At 36.2% G+C, this 22,859-nt stretch overlaps 1 protein-coding gene across 2 annotated transcripts; it reads right to left on the bottom strand.

The window, feature by feature from the left end:
• Positions 1 to 9,427: 9,427 nt before the first annotated feature.
• Positions 9,428 to 12,967, bottom strand: LOC110769943 (uncharacterized). 2 transcript variants are annotated; one of them, XM_088254033.1, is made up of 11 exons: positions 12,724 to 12,967; positions 12,344 to 12,456; positions 12,107 to 12,237; positions 11,951 to 12,017; positions 11,383 to 11,435; positions 11,128 to 11,182; positions 10,966 to 11,040; positions 10,693 to 10,810; positions 10,540 to 10,586; positions 10,248 to 10,439; positions 9,428 to 9,974 (listed from the first exon to the last, which is right to left on the bottom strand). In XM_088254033.1, the coding sequence occupies exons 1-10, from the start codon at positions 12,965 to 12,967 to the stop codon at positions 10,329 to 10,331; spliced, it is 1,014 nt and encodes a 337-aa protein (XP_088110159.1). In that variant the 3' UTR covers positions 9,428 to 9,974; positions 10,248 to 10,328. The 2 variants fall into 2 exon arrangements, with proteins under 2 accessions (XP_088110159.1, XP_021829693.2); XM_021974001.2 differs by lacking the exon at positions 9,428 to 9,974 and having other exon boundaries at positions 10,092 to 10,439; positions 12,724 to 12,966.
• Between the last annotated feature and the right edge of the window lie 9,892 nt (positions 12,968 to 22,859).

Here is a 22,859-nt window from a genome sequence, read left to right as displayed (position 1 = left end):
TGTATACTCTTAATTCAAACCAAGATAGCTAACATGCAAGCCTAAATGGTGATCAATCATTCAAACTAGCATATTAACTTATAAGCATAATGAATAAGAACAAAAACCATAATTGAAACTTGGAAACTAATTCAACTTGAAAACTTAAGAAAAGAATTTACATAACAAAGAAAAATAAATTACAACTAAGAAAACATTAAGGAAACTAAGAGAACTTGGAGGATGTTTGTGAACTTGGAGAATTTGAGAACTTAGGGAAGGAAGGGAATGTGTTTAAGACATGGGGAATTTGGAAGAGAGTGTTTGAGAACTTGGAGGATTTGGAGAAGAAAGTAGAGAGGTGTTTTGAGAGCTTTGTGGATTTTGGAAGAGAGTGTTTAGGAACTTTGAGAATTTGGAAGAGAGTGGTTGAGAACTTGGAGGATGAAAGGAGAAGTGTTTGGGAAAAGTGTTTGAGGACATGGAGGCTTTTTGGAGAAGAAAGTAGAAGTAGAGAGTTGTTTGAGAAAGTGTTTGGAGAACATGGAGAATGTTTGTGAACTTGGAGACTTTGGGAACTTAGGGAGTGGAGAGAAAGGTGTTTGTGAAGTGTTTGAGACATGGAGACTTTTGGAAGAGAAGGGAAATGTGTTTGGGAAATTTGGAGAAGGGAGGAGAAGTGTTTGGAGAACTTTAGAGATGGGAGAAGTGTTTGAGAGATTTGGAGAAGAAAATTTAGTAGAATGATCTTATTACAACAATTGAGAACTACAAAGGAAACTAAGAGAATTTGAGGGAGAGAAGGGAAGGGAGCTCTAGAGAAGTGTTTGAGAGCTCCCCCCCTTGGGGTGTGTTTACAAGCTTGGGAAACCTCACTATATATAGGCCTAAGGAAGCTGAAAATCTGAATTAAGTATGGCTAATGCATACAACACTTTGTTTTATAAAATCTGAAATGGTTGATGCACTTCACTAATAAATCCCACCAGCAGCCCTAGCTCATCTTCATGTCATCATGACCAAGCTTCCAACCAGAAATAATAGCTCATCCTGAGGTCAGCATGACCAGCAACTTCAAGGGCTTACGAATTGGGCTTCCCTTAAGCAAATTAAGACTTTAAGCACTCAAACTTGAAGTTCAGAATGTCTTCTTTCCAGCCATATATCATTTGGGCCAATCCAAGGTCGGAGGAGGAAGTTAAGGCCAAAACAAATTGCTAACTCATTTTGCGCGCTGATAAAATCCATCCTGAGCATGGCTTTGTGTTTGCTAGGTAACAGACTCCACAATTATCCAATGGGGCTGAATTTCGGATATGTTCTAGTATACACCCATTGGAACAACTTTCATGAAGAATGTGGCCTCATCCGAGCTATGTAGGTTGCTGAAACAAAGCTTGCAATATGACCTACGAAACTGGGCTGGCAGGGGACTGTAGCCAAAATTGAGTTTGTCTTTAAGCTCTTCATCCATTCATCCAAATTAGGCCCTAACATGCATGGATTGCATCATTTACTATCCAAAGCCATCATTATTACCTAAAGCTCAATGAACTGAAAGATAAACACAAAAAGGATTAAAAGCACAAGTTTAACTAAAAAACATAACCAAATCATAAGCTAGAAGGGTACAAAATGATATACAATTATGAACCGATCAGAGGCCACTCCTTATTGACTGCAATAGACAACAACACACGAACTGTGTTCATTTTTGCAACTGGAGAAAAAGTCTCTTTATAGCCTGCACCATACGTTTAAGTGAAGCCCCAATCTACCAATCTTGCCTTGTGTCTTTCAATAGATCCATTGGAGTGAAAGTTGGTTTTGTAGATCCATCGACTGCCAATAGCCTTCTTTCCTTTGGGAGTTTAACAACACTCCAAGTGTTGTTATCATCAAGAGCTTGCAACTCTTCTTGCGTTGCCTTTCTCCACACTGCTTGAAGATTTGCATCCTGGAAGCTTTGTGGATCATGAGCACTAGAAACAACATTGAGGAAGGCAGCATGATATGGTGAGAACTTTTGATAAGATACAAAGTTGGTGATGAGATGCTTGACAGTGTATGTGACATAATCTTGCAGCCTTGGAGGAGGATGACGATCACACGTAGGATTACGTCTCAAGGGTGAATTAGAGGCTTCTATATTGCTTTGATCCTCATGATGATTAAGAGAATTGTCTAAGTCTTCAACAGGTTCATTTTGAATTTCAACTTCAGGCTCATGAGATGAAGGATGAGCAATAGATAAGGCATAGGATGACTGGAGTCAGTACTTGCAGCAAGAGTAGGCAACGGAAACATATATAAAAAAATGGATCCTCCCACTGACCAATAGCTTCATTGGTCTTGTGGTAATAGGGAGTTTTTTCATCAAATCAAACATCTCTTGATACGATGATAATCTGTGTTGAAGAATGTCCCAAGAACATGCATTTGACAGCTCTTGTATCAAGCTTATCCCGATGAGAAGCCTGAATATGAACAAACCATGTGCAACCAAAGACCTATAAATGAGATAGGTCAATCTTCCTTCCCTTCATAACTTCAACGAGTGATCTAAAATCCAACACTCTACTAGGCAAACGGTTAATAAGGTAAGTAGTAGTGAGGACTCCTTGAAACCAAAATCTTTTTGGAACGTTCATTTGAAACATTAGAGCTCTAGTTTTATCAACTAAATCAAGATTTTTCCTTTCGGCTACCCAACTTTGTTGAGGTGTACCCACACAACTTGTTTGGTGAATGATTCCGTGTGTGCTCAAGTATTATGTCATGAGATGGGACATATATTCAGTGCTGTTATCTGATCGTAGTGTTTGAATTTGTGTGGAAAAATGATTTCTAACAAGATTATATATGGAAGTCCTTGAAAATATTCAATACATCACTTTTGAATTTTAAGAGATATAACCAAGTGGTTCTTGAGAAATCATGGACAAAAGTCACAAAATATCAAAAGATTCAAAGGTTGGACCCCATATGTCAAAGTGTACAATCTCAAAGGGTTTATTAGCTTGAGACATAGAGGGATTGAAAAACAACCTAGCATGCTTAGACAATTGATAGGAATCACATGTGGTCTGTTGTTTTACTAGGTTAGGAAAAACAAAATAGATAGAACAGGTTCTGAAGGGTGAGCTAAATGTTGATGCCACAAACTTTGATCTGGAATAAAATTGGAACTGACTTGAAATCCCTTGCTAGTTTGAAAATCCTTGGACAAGTAATAGAGGCCATCAAGATAGAACCCTTCACCAATCGTCTTCTTGGTGGCTATATCTTGAAAAATGACATTATGAGGAGAGAATACATCAAGGCATTTTAGGGGGTTTGTGATTTTCCCAACAGAGAGCAATTGAAAAGGAAAGGAGGGATGACAGTGAAGGAGTAAGCAATGTGGGAAAGGAGAACTCAACTCAACTCAACAAATGAAGATCTCTACAGTCACATTCTTATGAATTCTGAGTTGCCATCCTTTACAAGTGTTTGTGCTACAATTCAAAGAGAAAAGGTACATAGAAAGGTCATGAACACTGAAACCAAGACAAATATTTCTGAAACTAGAGCATATTTGTCTAATCACAAACACACTGAGGAGAAAGTATACAAAGGCAACATGCCAGATTTAAAGTGCAGTTATTGCAACAACACTGGTCATGTGAAGGAGAGATGTTGGATCCTTCACCCTGAATTGAAGCCTCTCAAGTTTATCAAGGACAACAAGGGCACTTAGAAGAAATTTTAGACTTCAGTTTCTAAGGCTAATCATGCAACATCGTCAAACAATGGACTTCTAAGCTTCACTTCCAATCCCGCTTATCTTATCAATGAATTTGCTTCTTATATTCAGAAAATGAAAGGGAGTAATGACAGTGAAGGAGTAAGCAATTAGGAAAGGAGAACTCAACAGCCTTGCTTGGCAAATTTGTTGAATTTCTTGCTGAAACTCAAAACCTTTCTCCTAAAGAAACCTCATGTACCCTGAATGCATTTTCTACTGCTCTAAATGTTAGTAAAGTGCATGATTTTTGGGTCATAGATTCAGGTACCACTGATCATATGACAAATCAACTCACACACTTATATGATTTTGAAAAATTGAATCATTCATCTCTAGTGTCAGTTGCAAATGGTAAGGGTGCTACTGTTATTTGTAGAGGGAAGATCAAGTTAATCTTTGATAATATTAAGTCAATGGCCCTTTACATCCCCTCTTTTCCTTTTCAATTTCTCTCTGTTGGGAAACCACAAACTAACTAAATACTGTATGACAACCTAGGACAACAACCTAGGAGAAGTAACCGGCCTATAGTTGACTTTCAATAATATGCCTGCTTACTATTCTTTTCATATAACTAGATTAATTAAAGTTCTTTGATTTTACAAGTTTATTTGGAAAGTCAATACCCTATGCCACTAGTTGATGAGCGTTGGTTGAGATGTGCAACCATAACTGCATCTAATTGGCTTACGCCATATCAGGATCATATACGTCAGTTTACATATGAAGATGGCGTAGCGGACCCTTATGATAATGACCCTATATTTATTGATTAGTTTTGTGAGGCATCAGTTGGTGACATTAATTATTATTTTTATTTTACCATTGACAATTCTTGTTCTATGAAAGAAGTGTGGGACACTTTCATTTTACCCAGAAAAAGATAAGGAACCCATAAAACTTTCATAAGATGATAGAATAGATTTGGAGAGCAACAAGTTCGAATAAATAAATAAAATCAAAAGGATTTACAAGAATCAAGCTTTGAATTGAAGGAGCTATCAAATCTACTCCCACAACAACTTACAAAATTAAAGATTTTTATGCAAACCCAAAATCTGAAAAGAGAGCACGAATTCGTGTAAAAAGAGAAACTTGGTTTAGGATTGGTATTAGGGTTGTGTGATAGAGTGTATTAAGGTGTACTTGGTTAATTTTATATTTAGATTTAAATATTAGGGTGTACTCAATTAATTTTACGGTTCGTTTAACAACACTCTAAAATTTAAGTACTTAGCTCTAATAACAATCATTTCTTTTTTGAGAGAGCTTTCCCTATTTTACACGTTCTTGTCTTTAGGAAAATCCTACACTACACGAGACGATTATGAGAAGATCAATCTTTACATTAACACAACGCACCATATATATATAACTTCTGTCTTTACTTGGTCCATAAAGTTACAGAATCAAGACCAACGAGCATCAAAAGAATATAATGCATGCAAGTTTCGTGAATATCTTAGCAAGTTTTTTCATAACAAGACCTCAGTAACAATGGAATTAAAGATCGATGTAAAAACTGAGGGATTATAAAGCAAACTTGGGGGTTTCAAATAATAAGATGAAATTACACGCTGGAGAAATTAGAGAACTTGTTCGACAACTTGAAATCTTACAACTGCACATGAAATATCATCTAAGCAATTCTTTTTTCGTCCTTGCTCAGTAAGGTACCATCACTACAAAAATAACTGGCAACAGTCACCATTATTTGGTGACATTTGGTGACTAATGCGGGGGTGACTAAATTAGTCACCAAATGTCACCAAATAATGGTGATTGTTACCACTTTTTTTTTGTAGTGCATACTACAGAAGGATCTTTTACATGTCTAATAGTATCAACAACTTGTTGTCTAGCCACACCATTGTAGCAAATAACAGCTCGAGAATTCCCTACGTTGGCTGTCAGGAGCTTATGACCGTCAATTAATATTGCTGTAACTGCAGTTGAACCTCCAGTTCCTAAATGAGTAGTGTCCATTAGGATACGAGTATCAGTGAAATGATATCCAGCTCGAATGGCCTTCACCTGTTCACTTGGAAATCGAAAGTGAAATTGTTCCAAGATATTCTTAAAGAGATGAGATTGCATGTATTGGGGAATTTGAAATGGCCCTAGCGCCTGATGAAAGCCATCACTTCACTTATACTCTGCCACTACAAAGTCTTTCATATAAATTATTGATTTTCCCTTTACCACATAGGCCCCATGTTTTGGTGTTACTACAACTGGACGACTTGGCGGTATCTTATTTGGCTGAACTTTCTTTTCAAGGTGAATTGGTGGTGGTAAAACTTTTCTTGGAAGTGGAGTTAGCCCAATTTTTTCCTTTTATCTTTTGAAGAATTTCTGTGCCAAGTTTTTTGAATTTAAAATTATGTCTAAACTAAGAGAAGTGAAAATATGAAGACCAATGAAGGTTGGTCAGAGTGGAAGGGGCTCTGGTCACTGAAGCAAGTGGTCTCGGGTTCGAGTCCTTGTGGATGCAGAAAACTTTCTTGGGAGAGGTCCCCGCATATGCGCTCGACAGTACCTCGGAGGATTAGGCCTGGGCCATGCCTGGGGATACCTTGAGAAACCAAAAAAAATATATGAAGGGAATGTGGAGAATAATGAAAAGGGTCATCATTTTCTACAACCACTGAGAGTGATTGAATAATCATAGTCACAGTGATTAACATGAATACAAACTCCTTAACTACTCTCCTAGCAATCATTTCCATGTTTGATGGCTACTCAAAACCATATAATTTATAGGAAATTTTAGATTCATTCTTAATTAGGATTAGTCTTAATTGAGGTTACTGATCTTAGCTTTTGGCTAAACCCACTATGTGTTTTTGGGGTTTTTAAAAAAGAATTTTTTGAATAGTGACATTGTAACAAGGGTGGTATTTTAAGCCAAGTGACATTTCACAAGAATTTTAAAAAAAGGTCAATTGACTTTTGGTTCTTCATTTTGGCTATTGTTCCTCATTTCTCTTCACCCGTCCCCAATTCATATTCAATGAAAACTATGTGTTACAGTTAAAATATGAATACTTAAATGTTTTGCAGTTAAACTATTTGGATATATATATATATATAGTCCCTTTCTATTGAGGGATCCCTCAAATAATTTTATTTGAGAGACACCCTTTAGGGTCTCCTACAAATTTGTTTTCAATGATCCAAATAATCTATTTTTTAAATCTATATTCATAGATCATCCTTGCAAAAAATTAGGCAAATTGGAAACCGTTTCAACATCCAATTGTGTCCTACAAAAGGTGCTTCAATAAAGTACTAAATTGTGGTCAAATTGATATTGGATTCAAGTGATTTTTTGTATAGATGATCTTTGAATGATTATCTAAAAAATAGACGGTTTGGATTAGTAAAATACGATGCAGAGTGGGCCCTATAAGATTATCCCCCAAATAACTTATTTGAGGATCCCTTAATAGCTCACTGATATATAATTATTCTCTTATCCGGATGTCCACACTTTATTATCATGCGGATGCTATTGTAAACTGGCAGGAAAGCAGAATAGAGTAGTACAAAAGACATGGCGTCCGCACAATAATAACGTCTGAATGTCCGAATGTCCGTACAATAATACAATATATATATATATATATATAAACATACAGTACACATGCACTAATACTAGACTTATGTCTTTCTAAGGGCCACCATACTCTTAAGTTTGTAATTATGGGCTCGTTTGGTACACATGACTGTCTTGGCATGAACTATGCTTAGGGACTGTCTTGGCTTGGCTTGGCTTGGTCTAAGTTGGATAACACTTATCCTGCGTTTGGTGTATGCTTGGACTAGGACTAGATTTTTTTTTTTTTTCTTCAAAACTATCTATGTATATGTATATATGTATAAATACATGTATTATGTATGTGTACATATGTATTTTATAATATATGTGACATGTATGTGTATATACATGTATACATGTATATACATGTATATGTGTATATACATGTATGTGTATTTTATAATATAATATATGCATATTATACTATATATATATATATATATATATATGTATGTATGTATGTATTATACCCATGTATATATGTATATTTTATATATATATATATATATATATATATATATATATATATATATATATATATATACATACATTATACATATATAATATATGTGTATATAGGTGTATATATGTATATTATAATATATACATGGGTATAATACATACATATATATATATATGTATATACATGTATATATGTATATTACAATATAATATATATATATATATATATATATATATATATATATATATATATATAATGTATATGTGTATATATGTGTGTATATGTATACTATAATACATACATGGGTATAATATATATACACATATATGTATATATATACATATGTATTATAATATATAATATATAATATATATTACATATATACACGTATACTATTATTATAATATTAATATGTATATGTGTATATGGGTATATTATAATAATAATATACATGTATATATGTATATGTATATTATATATATTTTATATGTATATATGTGTATGTATATATATACATATATACATATATGATATATATATATACATATATGATATATTTATGTGTATATACATGTATATATGTACATTATAGTATATGTGTAAGTAAGTTTAATAATAATAATATATGTTATTAATTTTACAATATAATATATGCATTTTATACATTGGTGAGCATTAGGACTAGCTAATCCTCCCTTTTCACATGGGATTAGTAGTCCCCTCCTAAGGAGGTGTTTTTGGTGGGCCCGGTATTAGCAATCCCATCTAAGACTAGGATTAGATAAAACAAACATGGTACTAAATTTAATCAAAGCCAGTCCAAGCCAATCCTGTGTACCAAACGAGCCCATAAGGTAAAAGACCCACCAAAGTCATTTTCAAGTTCTTACCCACCTTTAAGGACATTTACAAGTATATACTTCAATCCCTGAAAAGCTTACAATTTACCCACTCTATTATACAAACCGTTAATAAGTCTTTTAAATACTTATGTGTCAAACATGAAACCCCTTTTTCTAATGACGTGGACTCTATATGGGCAAAACAATAATAAATAATTCCTTGTATTTAAAAATAGTTATAAAAAATTAATTAAAAACAATGTCGCCACCCAAAGAACCACCCAACCACCTCCTTTTCCCTTAGTCCTCTCCTCGCCCCAGCCAGTACCAGAGCCCTAGCCACCTCCCCTCTCTGTCTCTATCTCCGTCTGTCTCTATCTCTATGTGGGGTCGGCAACACAACATGGAGCCAATAGATCTGGACCCCCTCATTCCGATGGTGAGGATTCGAGGAGGAGATCTGTGGATCGTCAGATACGTAATGACATATTTGGTATCTGGGTTCGCGACGACATCGCTCAGTTTTCCAGGTCAGCGACGACCCAACCACTTGGGTTTTGCAGAACAAAGGTTTGAGACAATGCCAGATGACGTTGTGGGGGTTAGGACATCTGCATTTGGGTGTGGTGAGAAATCGATCGTCGAGGGTGGCATTAGTTTTTTCGTGAAGGATGATGGGATGATGATAGTACTTAGACAATGAATTTTTATTTTCTGGAGATTAAGGATTATCATATCAATTTTTTCCTAAAAAATTCAATCTGTAAATTTGATTTTTATTCAACGATTCTTTAAATTTGTTTCAGGTGTCAGGAGATGAAACTGTTATGGTTTTTGGGTTTGGCTATGTGAATGGTGTTGTGTATGGCAGATGAAATGGTGATGGGTTGTTGGGTTTCGAGTGATGATAGTAATCTACACTATTACATGTCCCTCTCCCATCAAGATGCTCAACTATTAGGTTCCAATTTTGAAGACCATGTTGGGCCACAAGTTCTTTCAGCTTTGAAACTTCAGCAGGATTAAGTTGCTCAACTATTAGAATCCAATTTTGAAGACCATGTTGGGCCACAAGTTCTTCCAGCTTTGAATCAAGTTCTTTCAGCTTTGAATCTTCAGCAGGATTAAGATGCTCAGCTATTAGAATCCAATTTTGAAGACCATGTTGGGCCACAAGTTCTTTCAGCTTTGAATCTTCAGCAGGTCTCCAATGGCCTCTGCCACAACTTCTTTGTATGCCCACTACTACTAGTTCTCCCAGCAGCACCAAGGCTCCTACCTTCATCAGAGCTCTGGGGTTGGCTGGGTGGGGAAGAGAGGGGGTGAGAGTTCATTTGATATATATATATATATTTTTTTTAATTGTTTTACTATTTGCATTTGAAGGAATGAAATAGTGAGCAAATATAGCAAGCTCCGAATAATAAAAAGATCATTGGAATTACTCTTTGGCACCCTGCCACCCACATCCAAATTTGACAACTAAATCCCAACAAAAGATAGTGTAAAAAAATGATTCTTTTGGGTGCTTTTCTTCAAATTTACTGAAATTTGCAGCTTTCCAAGCAAACTCACCATGTCACTACCCAGTAGTCTCCCAATGCCACTCAGCTAATAAGAAAATTTACTCTGCTTCTCCAGAACCAAATGAAGTCATTAAATTTGTTGCTCAGTGTTGTCAGGCCTACGGTATGGCATGTATCTGTGGTCCTTTGCAGCATTCTTCCTGCGCCTTTTCTCGATGAAGGCTTCAAGCTTGCCAGATCCCTGATCATTTAAAAAAATTACGTTAGTTGCCAAAGCCATGATGACAAAGTACTAGTCCCAACAAGGTATTTTGAACATATGACAAAACGAAAATTTGTACCTTGAGTTGTTTATACTTTTCCATAAGTCGTTTCTTTCGGATCTCAGCTGTAAATAATTAAAAATGTTAAACAAGTACAATGGGGATTTGAAACAAAACACACATGCACATGCACATGCACACACAGATGGAGAGAGAGCAAGAGAGTATTACATTTCTTAAGAAAAAAGGGTTGTTTCCCTTGCTTTGCTGCTCCTCTCTCTTTTTGCTTGTGCTCAGCCAGTATTGCAGCTTCAGTGCGCTTGGCTGACTCAGATTTGAGCTGTTTATCCTGAAAAAACACAACAATGAAGAAAACTGAATAGTGACAGAGCCAGTTTCTCTAATTTTTCTTTCAAGCAAAATAGAGAGTTAAAAGGAATATATAGCAAGGTCAGATAAATGCGGGAATCTATCAAATATATGTTTTTGAAGGCAAGCACTTACAATCCAAGATATGCGTTTCTTTAGTTCTTCAATGACTTCTGGGTCCTTGGATTTCTTCACTTGCTTCTGCAGTTCCTGTCATAAGCAAAACAAAAATCAGAGAAAAATAATAAACATGTAGAGATGACACTGAAGACATATAACATATTTAAGAAATTTTACCTCTCTCTCAGCAGGAAGCTCATTTGCAAATAGAAAGTCATATCTCTTCCTAAACCTGTTGAATGCAGGTTATCTTTTTTAATTTCTAAGTAACATAAATTTTGTTGAAGCCAAAATAATTACAACTCATTTTTGGCTTGGTACTTCGGATAATCCAGAAGTAGCAACTCATCTTTCATAAAAAGAGAGAAGCCTAAATAAAGTAATCTATACACACCACAAATTGGGGGGCGAGAGAGAGAGAGAGAAGCCTACCCGTCAACATCCAGTGTTCCACATAAAGATTCAAAACGTGGGTCACGTACCACCTGAACATAGCAAGAAATAATTTCAACCAAAGTACACTGATTGAATTGTTCAAGCTTTACTCCAATACTCCACTAGTTGTCTTCATATCATGATTGCCTAGGTATGGAAATAACTAGCTCTAATCATAGATTGACTACTCACAACTTTGCTCATCCACTTTCTCGCTTTAACATAACTTTGATACAAAAAGAACTTCTCTAGGAGAAATGAATCCTAAGAATAAAATCCACATCAAATACTAAAACCATAATCCCCCTATGTCATGCTTAATAACACACCAGGTTTTGATTCCAAAAGGTCATAGAAAAAACATAAATTAAAAACACAAAACAAGAAACAAGCTACAGTTATTTATCGTCAATTTTTGTCATAGTTAACTATTTAAGTTATCAATCTTTTCTCATGAAAACCTTTGGAACCCAATAGGAAAACAGAAAGGTGTACCGCAAATAAGGTTGAGTCTTAATTAAGTCATAAAATCACAAAGCAGAACATCTTCATATCAAAGGCTCACCTTTTTCGAACCTTGAATGATCTCTCGAAATCTTGTAACGGGCTTCTTGCAACTAACCTCCATTGGCCTTCAAAAGCAAACATACACACGCATATTCAACTCTTCAATTGCATTACGAAAACTAATGGGAAACAACCTAATGTATGCTCAAATTACCGGTTCTTGTTGGCCCGGCCACCCTTCTTCTCTTCTTTGGGCTTTGGGTGCACTAAATGTGACCCGTTTGAGCGTGCCTTTTGCAGTTCACCAAATGTCACATCTGCAAGCTCCTGCTCTATCTCCCCCTCCTATAATAAATATAAAAAAGAATGAAAATCAAATGCAAAAATTGATTGTTCTTCACAACACTAAGAATTATAATAGCAATAAAAAAATTTGCTTTTGATTACTTACATCTTCGGATGACAAAGATTCGGGTTCTTCGAACTTTATTTTGCTTGATGTGGAGATTGTGCTTCGAGGTTTCTTCATTTTAATTATCTGAGTTGAATAGGATTGGGTTTGCCCTAAAAATTGAAATCAAAATTGATTAATTTCATGAAAGACATAATACAGAGCACAATTAAATCCAAAAACATTCAAAATCAGACATACTAAAACAGATGAGAATATTAGGGCATAAAATGAATCAGTTGGAATTTTGTGTTAATGCAATCTTTTATTTTTGCATGTCTAATAGATGACGAAATTCTGCATACACATTATGAAATTATGCATAATAGATGATGAAACAGAACACCATAGAAACAAAAGGACAAGCCTAATATTAGAACCTGTGTTGCACCGATACGGCAGTCTTGAGGGGTATGCTCGTATCGTGGACTTTTCCGAAAGTTTTACCGTCCGATAAGTCTCCGATATACGGTCCCGAAACGGCGCTGCAGCGAGAAGTCTGAGGCGTCGTCTGTGAGGAAGATGAAGAAGCGTCGTCGTCTGTGAGCCTCTGCTGCGCGAGGAAGACGAAGTGAGCGCGATTTTGTTTGTTTTAGGTTTTTCCCTGAGACGACGTCGTCTCATTGTTGGGCTTTCAATTTCACTTATGTTGGAACGCACGTTTTAAGGAATAAAACCTTTTTTCTTTTTTCTTTTTTCTTTCTTGAGAGAGTAAACCTAATTTTTAAGGGGCAAACCGTGCTGTACGTTTTTTTAGCAGTTGTAAAACCTCATTTTTTTTATTTTAAAACATGGAGACTTACACACATTCAACTCTAACCCTTTTTTTTTTCCTTTGTAGCTAGCTGCTGTTAGTATTGGGTTATATATATTTGATTCGTTTTTTGTTATCAAAATGCATTTGATTCACAGGATGGATGATTATATCAAAATGCATTTAATTTGGTTACATGTATTAATTGGTTTTTAGTTTGTTTGGTTTATCTTTTTTAAGTCCTTTTATCAAATGATAAGACTCGAACTCAAGACCTTTCGTAAGGGAGCAATTACTCCAAATCACTACACTAATGGATCTTTTGAACTGGCTTTTAGTTTTATGTTTTAAATATAATGGATGATTATAACATGATGGATGCAATATCAATTTTTATTATTTTAATAGCTGTATCGGTGCCCTACTTGTATTCTAGCCTTTTTAGAGTTTTGCCGTATTGGTGAATCGTATTGCATATTTTCGATTTGGAGATCTATGCAACATAGATTAGAACCAATAAATAGAATCTCCTCCAAGACATTGAAAACACCAATCAAACTAAGCCAAAAGACCCAATTGCATTAAGATTCAGATAACCAAACATGAAAAATCCCAAAACTTAGAATCAAACAGAAATACCCATCCCCTAAAAGCAATTACAAAAACAAATCAATCACCTGAATTCTGTATATTGAAGCATCTTCCAAATTAGAAAAGCTATAATATTTCAATCAAACACACAACGGAAATAAAACCCTTTCAATTTTCAGCATCTGGAAGTATAATCATATTGTTGCAATGAAAATGCAACAATCCCAAATAAGCACAGAAGAGAAAACCCAGATAACGAAATCACAAATAAGCACCAAATGTATCAAGTTCTAGTTCAACTCAAAATCAACATCGGAGCCACAAATCGTTCAACAGGGAGGGAAGAGGAGAGAAAGGAGATGCCAAAATCGAAGCAGAGTACAAGAAGACGCTCGCGAGTGTCAATTTCTTTTGGTCTGAAGACGCTGTCCTCAGCCTCGCTCTACTCTTCGTCGCGCTGTTCTATGTTGTGTTGCTGATGGTCATGTGAGCCGTTGGGTGAATATGGACGGATGAGATTAAAAAGTGGCTTAAATAGGTTTCACCTAAAAACGGGTAAAATAAAATACACACCCAACTCAGACCCCAAAAAATAAATTGAAGTTTTTGTTATAAAATAAAATAATTAGAGTATGAAAAGTACCACTGAATATTGGGAGTAGAATTATATTTGCTCTTGTGGTGTTTACACTGACAGAATTTCCTCTCAGATAGAACTCACTAACACTCAGATTTCTCACTCTCTTTTCTTTCTCTCTATTTTCTCTTTGGATCGGTGTGTTCTACAACTGAATGAGCAAGCCTATTTATAGGCAAATTGGATGGCTTCCGTGGACTTCATTACCCAACATCATCATTAAGCTTTTTGACTATTATTTACTTCTTTTCTTTATGCTCCACCACTTTCTTTACAACACTCCCCCTTAGAGACCACATGTCCCTAGATTGGTTGCCTCATTAAAACCTTACTTGAAAAACCCCAGTGTGAAAAACCTAAGCGAAGAAAAAAGATTACAACTTCATTTGGGACATAAGGGTAATGTTAAATGCGCTCATGTTGCCTTGTTAAAACCTTGCTAGGAAAAACCCTAGTCAAAGTTAAAAGAGTACAACGCGCATATGTCCTGTGTTAGAGGACACTTGAATGCTCCACATGATTTTGCATGCTCCAATTTGATTGCTTGCAAAGTTGACGTAATCCGATGTCATGCACTAGTTTTTGGAATGTACATTTTGGCAAGGATTTGGTGAAGAGATCTGCCAGGTTATCGCTTGAACGGATTTGTCTGACTTTAATTTCTTGACTCTTCTGAAGCTCATGTATGTAAAAAACTTTTGGTGATATGTGCTTGGTCCTGTCACCCTTGATGTATCCTCCTGTGATCTGACCAATACAAGTTGCATTGTCCTCATTCAGGATAGTTGGAGTGTCCGTTGATGAGGGTAGGGCACATGTGCTTCAGATATGACGGATCACCGACCTTAACCAAACACATTCACGACTGGCTTCATGGAGGGCAAGTATTTCTGAGTGATTAGAAGATGTGGCTACCAACATTTATTTCGTTGAGCACCATGAGATTGTAGTTCCTCCACATATAAACACATACCCAGTTTGTGAGCATCTTTGATGTGGATCAGAGAGAGAGAGGTATCCTGCATCAGCATATCCAATTTGGTCGATTCACTGGAAAAGAATAAGCCAATGTCTGTTGTCCCACGAAGATATCGTAGAATATGTTTGATGCTGGTCCAATGTCGGCTTGTTGGAGCATAGCTGTATCTTGCTAACAAATTTACTAAAAATGCTATGTCTGATCTGGTAAATTGTGCTAAGTACAATAAAGCACCTATTGCACTAAGATATGGTATTTCTGGGCCAAGAACCATTTCATCATTCCTTTTTGGACGATATGGATCTTTCTTAGTATCAAGCGACCGAACGACCATTTGAGTGCTAAGTGGATGGGCTTTATTCATGCCAAATCGCTTCAATACTTTTTCAGTATAAGTTGATTGATGCACCAAAATTCCATTAGCATTATGCTCAATCTGTAAGCCAAGACAATATTTTGTCTTTCCAAGGTCTTTCATCTCAAACTCGCGTTTGAGGTAATCAGCAGTCTTTGGAGCTCTTCAGGAGTTCCAATTAGATTCATGTCATCGACATATACTGCCATTATAGCAAATCTAGACTCTGATTTCTTAATAAACACACATGGGCAAATAGGATCATTTGTGTATCATTTCTTTAGTAAATACTTACTGAGACAATTGTACCGCATTCATCCAAATTGTTTTAGCCCATACAATGATCTTCTCAATTAATTGAGAACATGCCTCGTTGTTTATTCCTGGCTGCTTCAGACAGCTTAAGCCCTTCTAGGATTTTCATGTATATATCTGTATCCAATTCTCCATACATATGTGCGGTAATGACATCCATAAGTCTCATTTCAAGTTTTTCTGAAACCGCCAAACTTATTAAGTAACGGAACGTGATTGCGTCCATTACTGGAGAGTATGTTTCTTCATAATCAATTCCAAGCCTTTCTGAAAAACCTTGTGCAACAAGTCGCGCTTTATACCTTGCGATCTCATTTTTCTCATTGCGCTTTCTTGTAAATACCCACTTGTAACCTACAGGGTTCACATTGGGTAGAGTTGAAACAATAGGTCCAAAAACACTCTTTTTTCTCAAAGAATTTAATTCTGCATGGATTGCATCTTTCCACTTAGGCCAATCCTGTCTCTGTGTGCATTCATCAATGGAGCAAGGCTCAATATTATCATCTTTTATGATCTCAATAGCCACTGAGAATGCAAATATATCATCGATGATCATCTCGTTTCTATTCTACAATTTATTAGTGAATGTATAATTTATGAAGATTTCTTGACTTTTAGGTACCACTACCACTTCAAGGGCGCTTGTCTCACCAAGGACATTTTCTTTTTTAGGAAGTACCTGTGCCTATTCGGGGGCATTTGAATTATGAATTGTGGGCTCTCCATTTATTTCATTTGGATTCATTTTGGCCATCGACTTCCTCTTTCGAGGGACTGAGTCCTTTGGGCCTAGTGGTCTGCCACGCTTCAGGCGTGCAACAGATGAATCATTTGCTGGCACATTGTTTTGTCCATTATGGACATCAATCCTTGCAGGTGTATTTGCAGCTGGGATATGTGATTTTGTCACATTTGTTGCATCATTAAATGCTTCTGGCATCTGATTTGCAATACTTTGGAAGTGAACGATCCTTCTCACTTCATTTTCACATTGAGCGATACAAGGATCGAGATGAGACAAAGTGGGTGCATCCCACGATAATTCACGTCGTTCTTTAGGAACGAGTTTGCCTTATTATTCTTTAGGAACAGATTTTTCTCCCCCTAAGAGTGGGAAAATTGTCTCATCAAAATAACAATTCGCAAACCGTGCGGTAAAGAAATCACCCGTCAGGGGCTCCAGATATCTGATGCTCCAAATATCTGATGATAGATGGTGAATCAAAACCAACATAAATTCTCAATCTGCATTGAGAGCCCATCTTAGTACGTTGCGGTAGTGTAATGGGCACATATACCGCACAACCAAAAACTCTTAAATGTGAAATGTTTGGTTGATTACCTAACACGAGTTGTATTGGAGAATACTGATTGTTGGCAACTGGCCTCAACTGCACAAGTGATGCTGCATGTAAAATGGCATGTCCCCAAGCAGAAATTGGCAACTTTGTCTTCATTAGCAAAGTGCGAGCTATCAATTGAAGATGATTAATTAAAGCTTTTGCCAAACCATTTTGAGTATGAACATGAAGAACAGGATGTTCAATGTAAATGCCTAGTGACATGCAGTAGTCATCAAAAGTCTGAGATGTAAATTCACCAGCATTGTTGAGTCTGATTGACTTATGGGATAATCTGGGAATTGGGCTCGTAATTTAATTCTCTAAGCCAAGAGCCTAGTAAATGTCATATTCCGAGTGGACAAAAGACAAACATGTGACCATCGGGTAGATGCATCAACCAAGACCATAAAGTACCAAAATGGTTCACAGAGAGGATGAATAGGCCCACAAATTTCCCATTGGATTCTTGATCGGTGCATATTTACATATCATTTTGTACCCTTCTAGCTTATGATTTGGTTATGTTTTTGAGTTAAACTTGTGCTTTTAATCCTTTTTGTGTTTATCTTTCAGTTCATTGAGCTTTAGGTAATAATGAGGGCTTTGGATAGTAAATGATGCAATCCATGCATGTTAGGGCCTAATTTGGATGAATGGATGAAGAGCTTAAAGACAAACTCAATTTTGGCTACAGTCCCCTGCCAGCTCAGTTTCGTAGGTCATATTGCAAGCTTTGTTTCAGCAACCTACATAGCTCGGATGAGGCCACATTCTTCATGAAAGTTGTTCCAATGGGTGTGTAATATAACATATCCAAAATTCAGCCTCATTGGATAAATATGGAGTCTGTTACCTAGCACACACAGAGCCATGCTCAGGATGGATTTTATCAGCGCGCAAAATGAGTTAGCAATTTGTTTTGGCCTTAACTTCCTCCTCCGACCTTGGATTGGCCCAAATGATATATGGCTGGAAAGAAGACATTCTGAACTTCAAGTTTGAGTGCTTAAAGTCTTAATTTGCTTAAGGGAAGCCCAATTCGTAAGCCCTTGAAGTTGCTGGTCATGCTGACCTCAGGATGAGCTATTATTTCTGGTTGGAAGCTTGGTCATGGTGACATGAAGATGAGTTAGGGCTGCTGGTGGGATTTATTAGTGAAGTGCATCAACCATTTCAGATTTTATAATGGAAGTGTTGTATGCATTAGTGAAGTGCATCAACCATTTCAGATTTTATAAAACAAGTGTTGTATGTATTAGCCATACTTAATTCAGATTTTCAGCTTCCTTAGGCCTATATATAGTGAGGTTTCCCAAGCTTGTAAACACACCCCAAGGGGGGGAGCTCTCAAACACTTCTCTAGAGCTCCCTTCCCTTCTCTCCCTCAAATTATCTTAGTTTTCCTTTCTAGTTCTCAATTGATTGTAACAAAAATCCTTTTACTAAATTTTCCTTTAAGTCTTTCCAAGTTCTACTTTAATTTTCATTGTTATGTAAATTCTTTTCTTTAGTTTCAAGTTTGATTAGTTTCCAAGTTTCAATTATGGTTTTTGTTCTTATTCATTATGCTTATAAGTTAATATGCTAGTTTGAATGATTGATCACCATTTAGGCTTGCATGTTAGCTATCTTGGTTTGAATTAAGAGTATACACCATGCTTTAATTCGAATTGAACTATGAATAGGAAGAGTATGTATGGACATTCGACAACAGGGATTAGATACATGCTTGGTTGTTTAAATTGTTCTTCTATGCTTAATGGGTTCCTAATGCTTAATTTTAGGTTAGACAACAAATGATCAAATTAGGGAATTAGGAACACAAGGTTATGACCACACACCATGGCTTAATCATACTTTAGCTAGAATCAATCCATTAATCTAATTGAACTTGGGAACTTATTTGCTTGAGGTATTTCCTTTTTCTTGTTTTATTTATTTCTTTTTTTTCATTTCTGTTTTGTGTAGGAGAAATGAATGGGATCATTCAATCACCAATCCTCGTGGGATCGACCTCGCACTTACATACGCTATACTACCGAACGGCTCGTGCACTTGCGAGTATCACAAGTTGAGGATGCAGCTTAATCCATTTTGGTGCAGCTGAATCTACGCAACAATTCTCTGTAAAAATGATGGGGATTCAACATCAACCTTTGGTCGTGATGGTCTAATCACCAACTTCCCCTATGAACAAGCTTGGTAAGAGCTATCACTTGATAACATAATGTATTTTGTCAACGAGGGATGTCCTTTAGAGTTGGTGATGATCCTACGCATCATGGTGGATCTAGGATGACCCAACCGGTCATGCCAAAGCTTAAAAGTATTTGAGTCAATGAACTTCTAGTCCATGACATTATGTGCCTCAATTGTCTGTATGGTTGTATAGTACAACCCTGATGAGAGCGCACATAACTTCTCCAGTATACGCTTCTGAGTATCACTGGAGGTAATGCAAAGATATTCCATATTTTCCTCATTTTTTGTTTCAACATGGTAGCCATTCAAACGTATATCTTTGAAACTCAACAGATTCTTTCTGGAGTTAGATGAATACAAGGCATCTTGAATGGACAATATTATTCTATTTGATAACATAACTTGGGATGTTCATGAGCCTTCAATCAGATCTGCAACACCTGATATGGTTGTTACATTTGCTTTTGTAAGCATCAAGTTTGAGAAATACTTTCGATCTTGAAGGATCGTATGAGTAGTCGCACTGTCTGCGAGACAAATATCTGTGCTAGAGCTTTTTTTTTTGGGAGCATCCATAATTTATATCCATACCTTCAAATAAATAAAATAAGCTGAATCAATAAACAATTATTCAATGTAAAAAAAAAAAAAAAAAAAAACACTGCCACTTTTATTAGATTGAAATGAAAATTAAAAACAGTACTTCAGATAATACAAACGGTACATAAAGGAATTTAGTCTAATTCAGACCCATAAACTTTATTCCCTCTTTCAATAACAAAATCGGAAACATCTAGATGCGTCATGTCTAACTGAAGCAATATTTCCGATGAGCCATCTGTGGCTGGCGAATCTGGTATAACATGATCAATGTAATTTGTCTCCACTTTCCTATTCTTAAGTGAAGTTTGATAAAGATTCGCCAAATGCTTCGACGTACGGTATGTACGCGCCCAATGTCCCTTTGCACCACATCTGTGACAAGCGCCTTCAACATTTCTAGGCATATGGCTTGTCTGTACTTTCTCCTTATTTCGAGATGCGTTTTTGCCGCTCGTGGATGATTGCTCCTTGGACCCAAGCCATATGATGCTAGCGGCTACGCTTGCCTTCTCGCCCATGCTTGTAGATACTGACACGAGATGAGGTGGCATTCACTTCCTAAGATGCAGCATTTACTTCAGGAAGTGGTGCTGAGCCTGTTGGGCGAGATTGGTGATTTTTCAATAAAAGCTCATTGTTCTGCTCAGCCAACAAAAGGCAAGATACCAGTTTTGAGTACTTCGTAAAACCACTATGCCTATATTGTTGCTGCAGAAGCACATTTGAGGCATGAAAGGTACTCAAAGTTTTTTCGAGCATATCCTCCTCAGAGATATTTTCACCACATAATTTCATCAAGGAGGTGATTCTGTGTATTGCTGAGTTGTACTCAGACACTGTCTTGAAATCTTGGATTCTCAAGTGTGTCCACTCATATCTGGCTCTTGGGAGGGTCACCGTTTTCTAGTGATTGTATCTTTCGAATAAGGCTTTCCACAAAACCAATGGTTTATCGACCACCACATATTCGCTTTTCAGCGCTTCATGAATGTGACGGCGAAGAAAAATAAGTCTTTGCGTTTTCTTCAGGTGATGCATCACTTCCATCTACAATTGTTTTTCCAAGGCCATTGGCACGCAAATGGATCTTGGCATCCAGGACCCTTGATAGATAGTTGTTCCTAGAAATGTCCAAGGCAGCAAATTCCAGTTTTGCCAAGTTTGGCATCTTCAAAGAAAATGAGATGCATCAAAATTTGCAATAATCTTCAGGCTTAATATATTTTTGAACTTCAGGGCAAAAATATCTTGCATATTTTACCCGAAACTTCCGGCTCGGGATATGGGACATTAAGCCATTTCTTAATAGGAACTTCAGGCCCTTTAATTGTTTGAGGAACTTTAGGCCCTCATTATTCATGTATATTAACTGATGATAAAAATAAAGTGCTATCAATAAATTTGCTGGTATGGACGATAAACCGCACCATACTTTAAATAAAAGTAAACGTGCGATAAAATAAATTGCTTGCTGCATGGACGTTAATTCCGCACCATACTTTAAATAAAAGTAAATGTGCTGGTATGAGCATTAATTCTACTCCATACTTTTAAATAAAAAGTAAAGGCAGTTATGTGACAATAAACCCGCGCCACACTTTTAAATAAATATTGCCGTATGGGTAATAAACCTACACCATATAATAAATAAAGTAAATGCTAAAGGCAGTTGTATGGACGATAAACCCGCACCACACTTTTAAATAAATACTGTTGCATGGGTAATAAACCTACACCATACAGTAAATAACGTAAATGCGGGAATAAAACCACCACCTAATATATATGAAGTATATAACATATTATATATTGTAGGCAATATAACTGCGCCACTATTCAAGATATAATAAGATGGGTTTTAAGATCACACCATCATTTTTATTACGATAATATGTGTTACAATGCGATGGGTAATGAAAATTACATCACCATAAAATAACAGGATGGGGTATAAAACCGCACCATTCCAAATTACAGTACGAAAAAATAAATTAAGCAAACATGGATGAAACAACATAAAAATTGTGAGAAACGAAAAAGAAAGTTTGCATGTCGTCGTAGTAGCAAAGTGAGAGGAGACATATAACAGAGAGGAGACAGAAATAACCACATAATGTTGAGCAGGGAAAATTTAGAAGTAAAGAGGAGAGACTATTGTGCTGATAACATGTTATAAAATAAAATAATCAGAGTATGAAAAGTACCACTGAATATTGGGAGTAGAATTATATTTGCTCTTGTGGTGTTTACACTGACAGAATTTCCTCTCAGATAGAACTCACTAACAGTTAGATTTCTCACTCTCTTTTCTTTCTCTCTATTTTCTCTTTGAATCTGTGTGTTCTACAACTGAATGAGCAAGCCTATTTATAGGCAAATTGGATGGCTTCCCGTGGACTTCATTACCCAACATCATCATTAAGCTTTTTGACTATTATTTACTTCTTTTCTTTATGTGGGTTCCACCACTTTCTTTATAACAGTTTTCTTTGTGATTAGAAATAGGGTTTGTCACTGGGCCTTTTTTAATTTTTTGGATTGGGTTGGGCTGAGCCAAGTTTTGAAAGAGCTTGGCCCGGGTTGGACTTTTTTTTCAAAGTCTTTTTTTTTTTTGGGTCAAAAGTGATGGATAAAGACTATTCTCTTAAAAAATAGTATAGATTACTACATAACTTAAGAAAATATAAACATAAACTCTTTGACTAAACCTAGACCAACAACCAATATATTTTAA

The sequence above is a fragment of the Prunus avium genome, chromosome 6, assembly GCF_965620075.1.
Source record: "Prunus avium chromosome 6, drPruAviu1.hap1.1, whole genome shotgun sequence".
Classification (NCBI taxonomy): domain Eukaryota; kingdom Viridiplantae; phylum Streptophyta; class Magnoliopsida; order Rosales; family Rosaceae; genus Prunus; species Prunus avium.
This window is presented reverse-complemented; position numbering and strand designations above follow the sequence as displayed.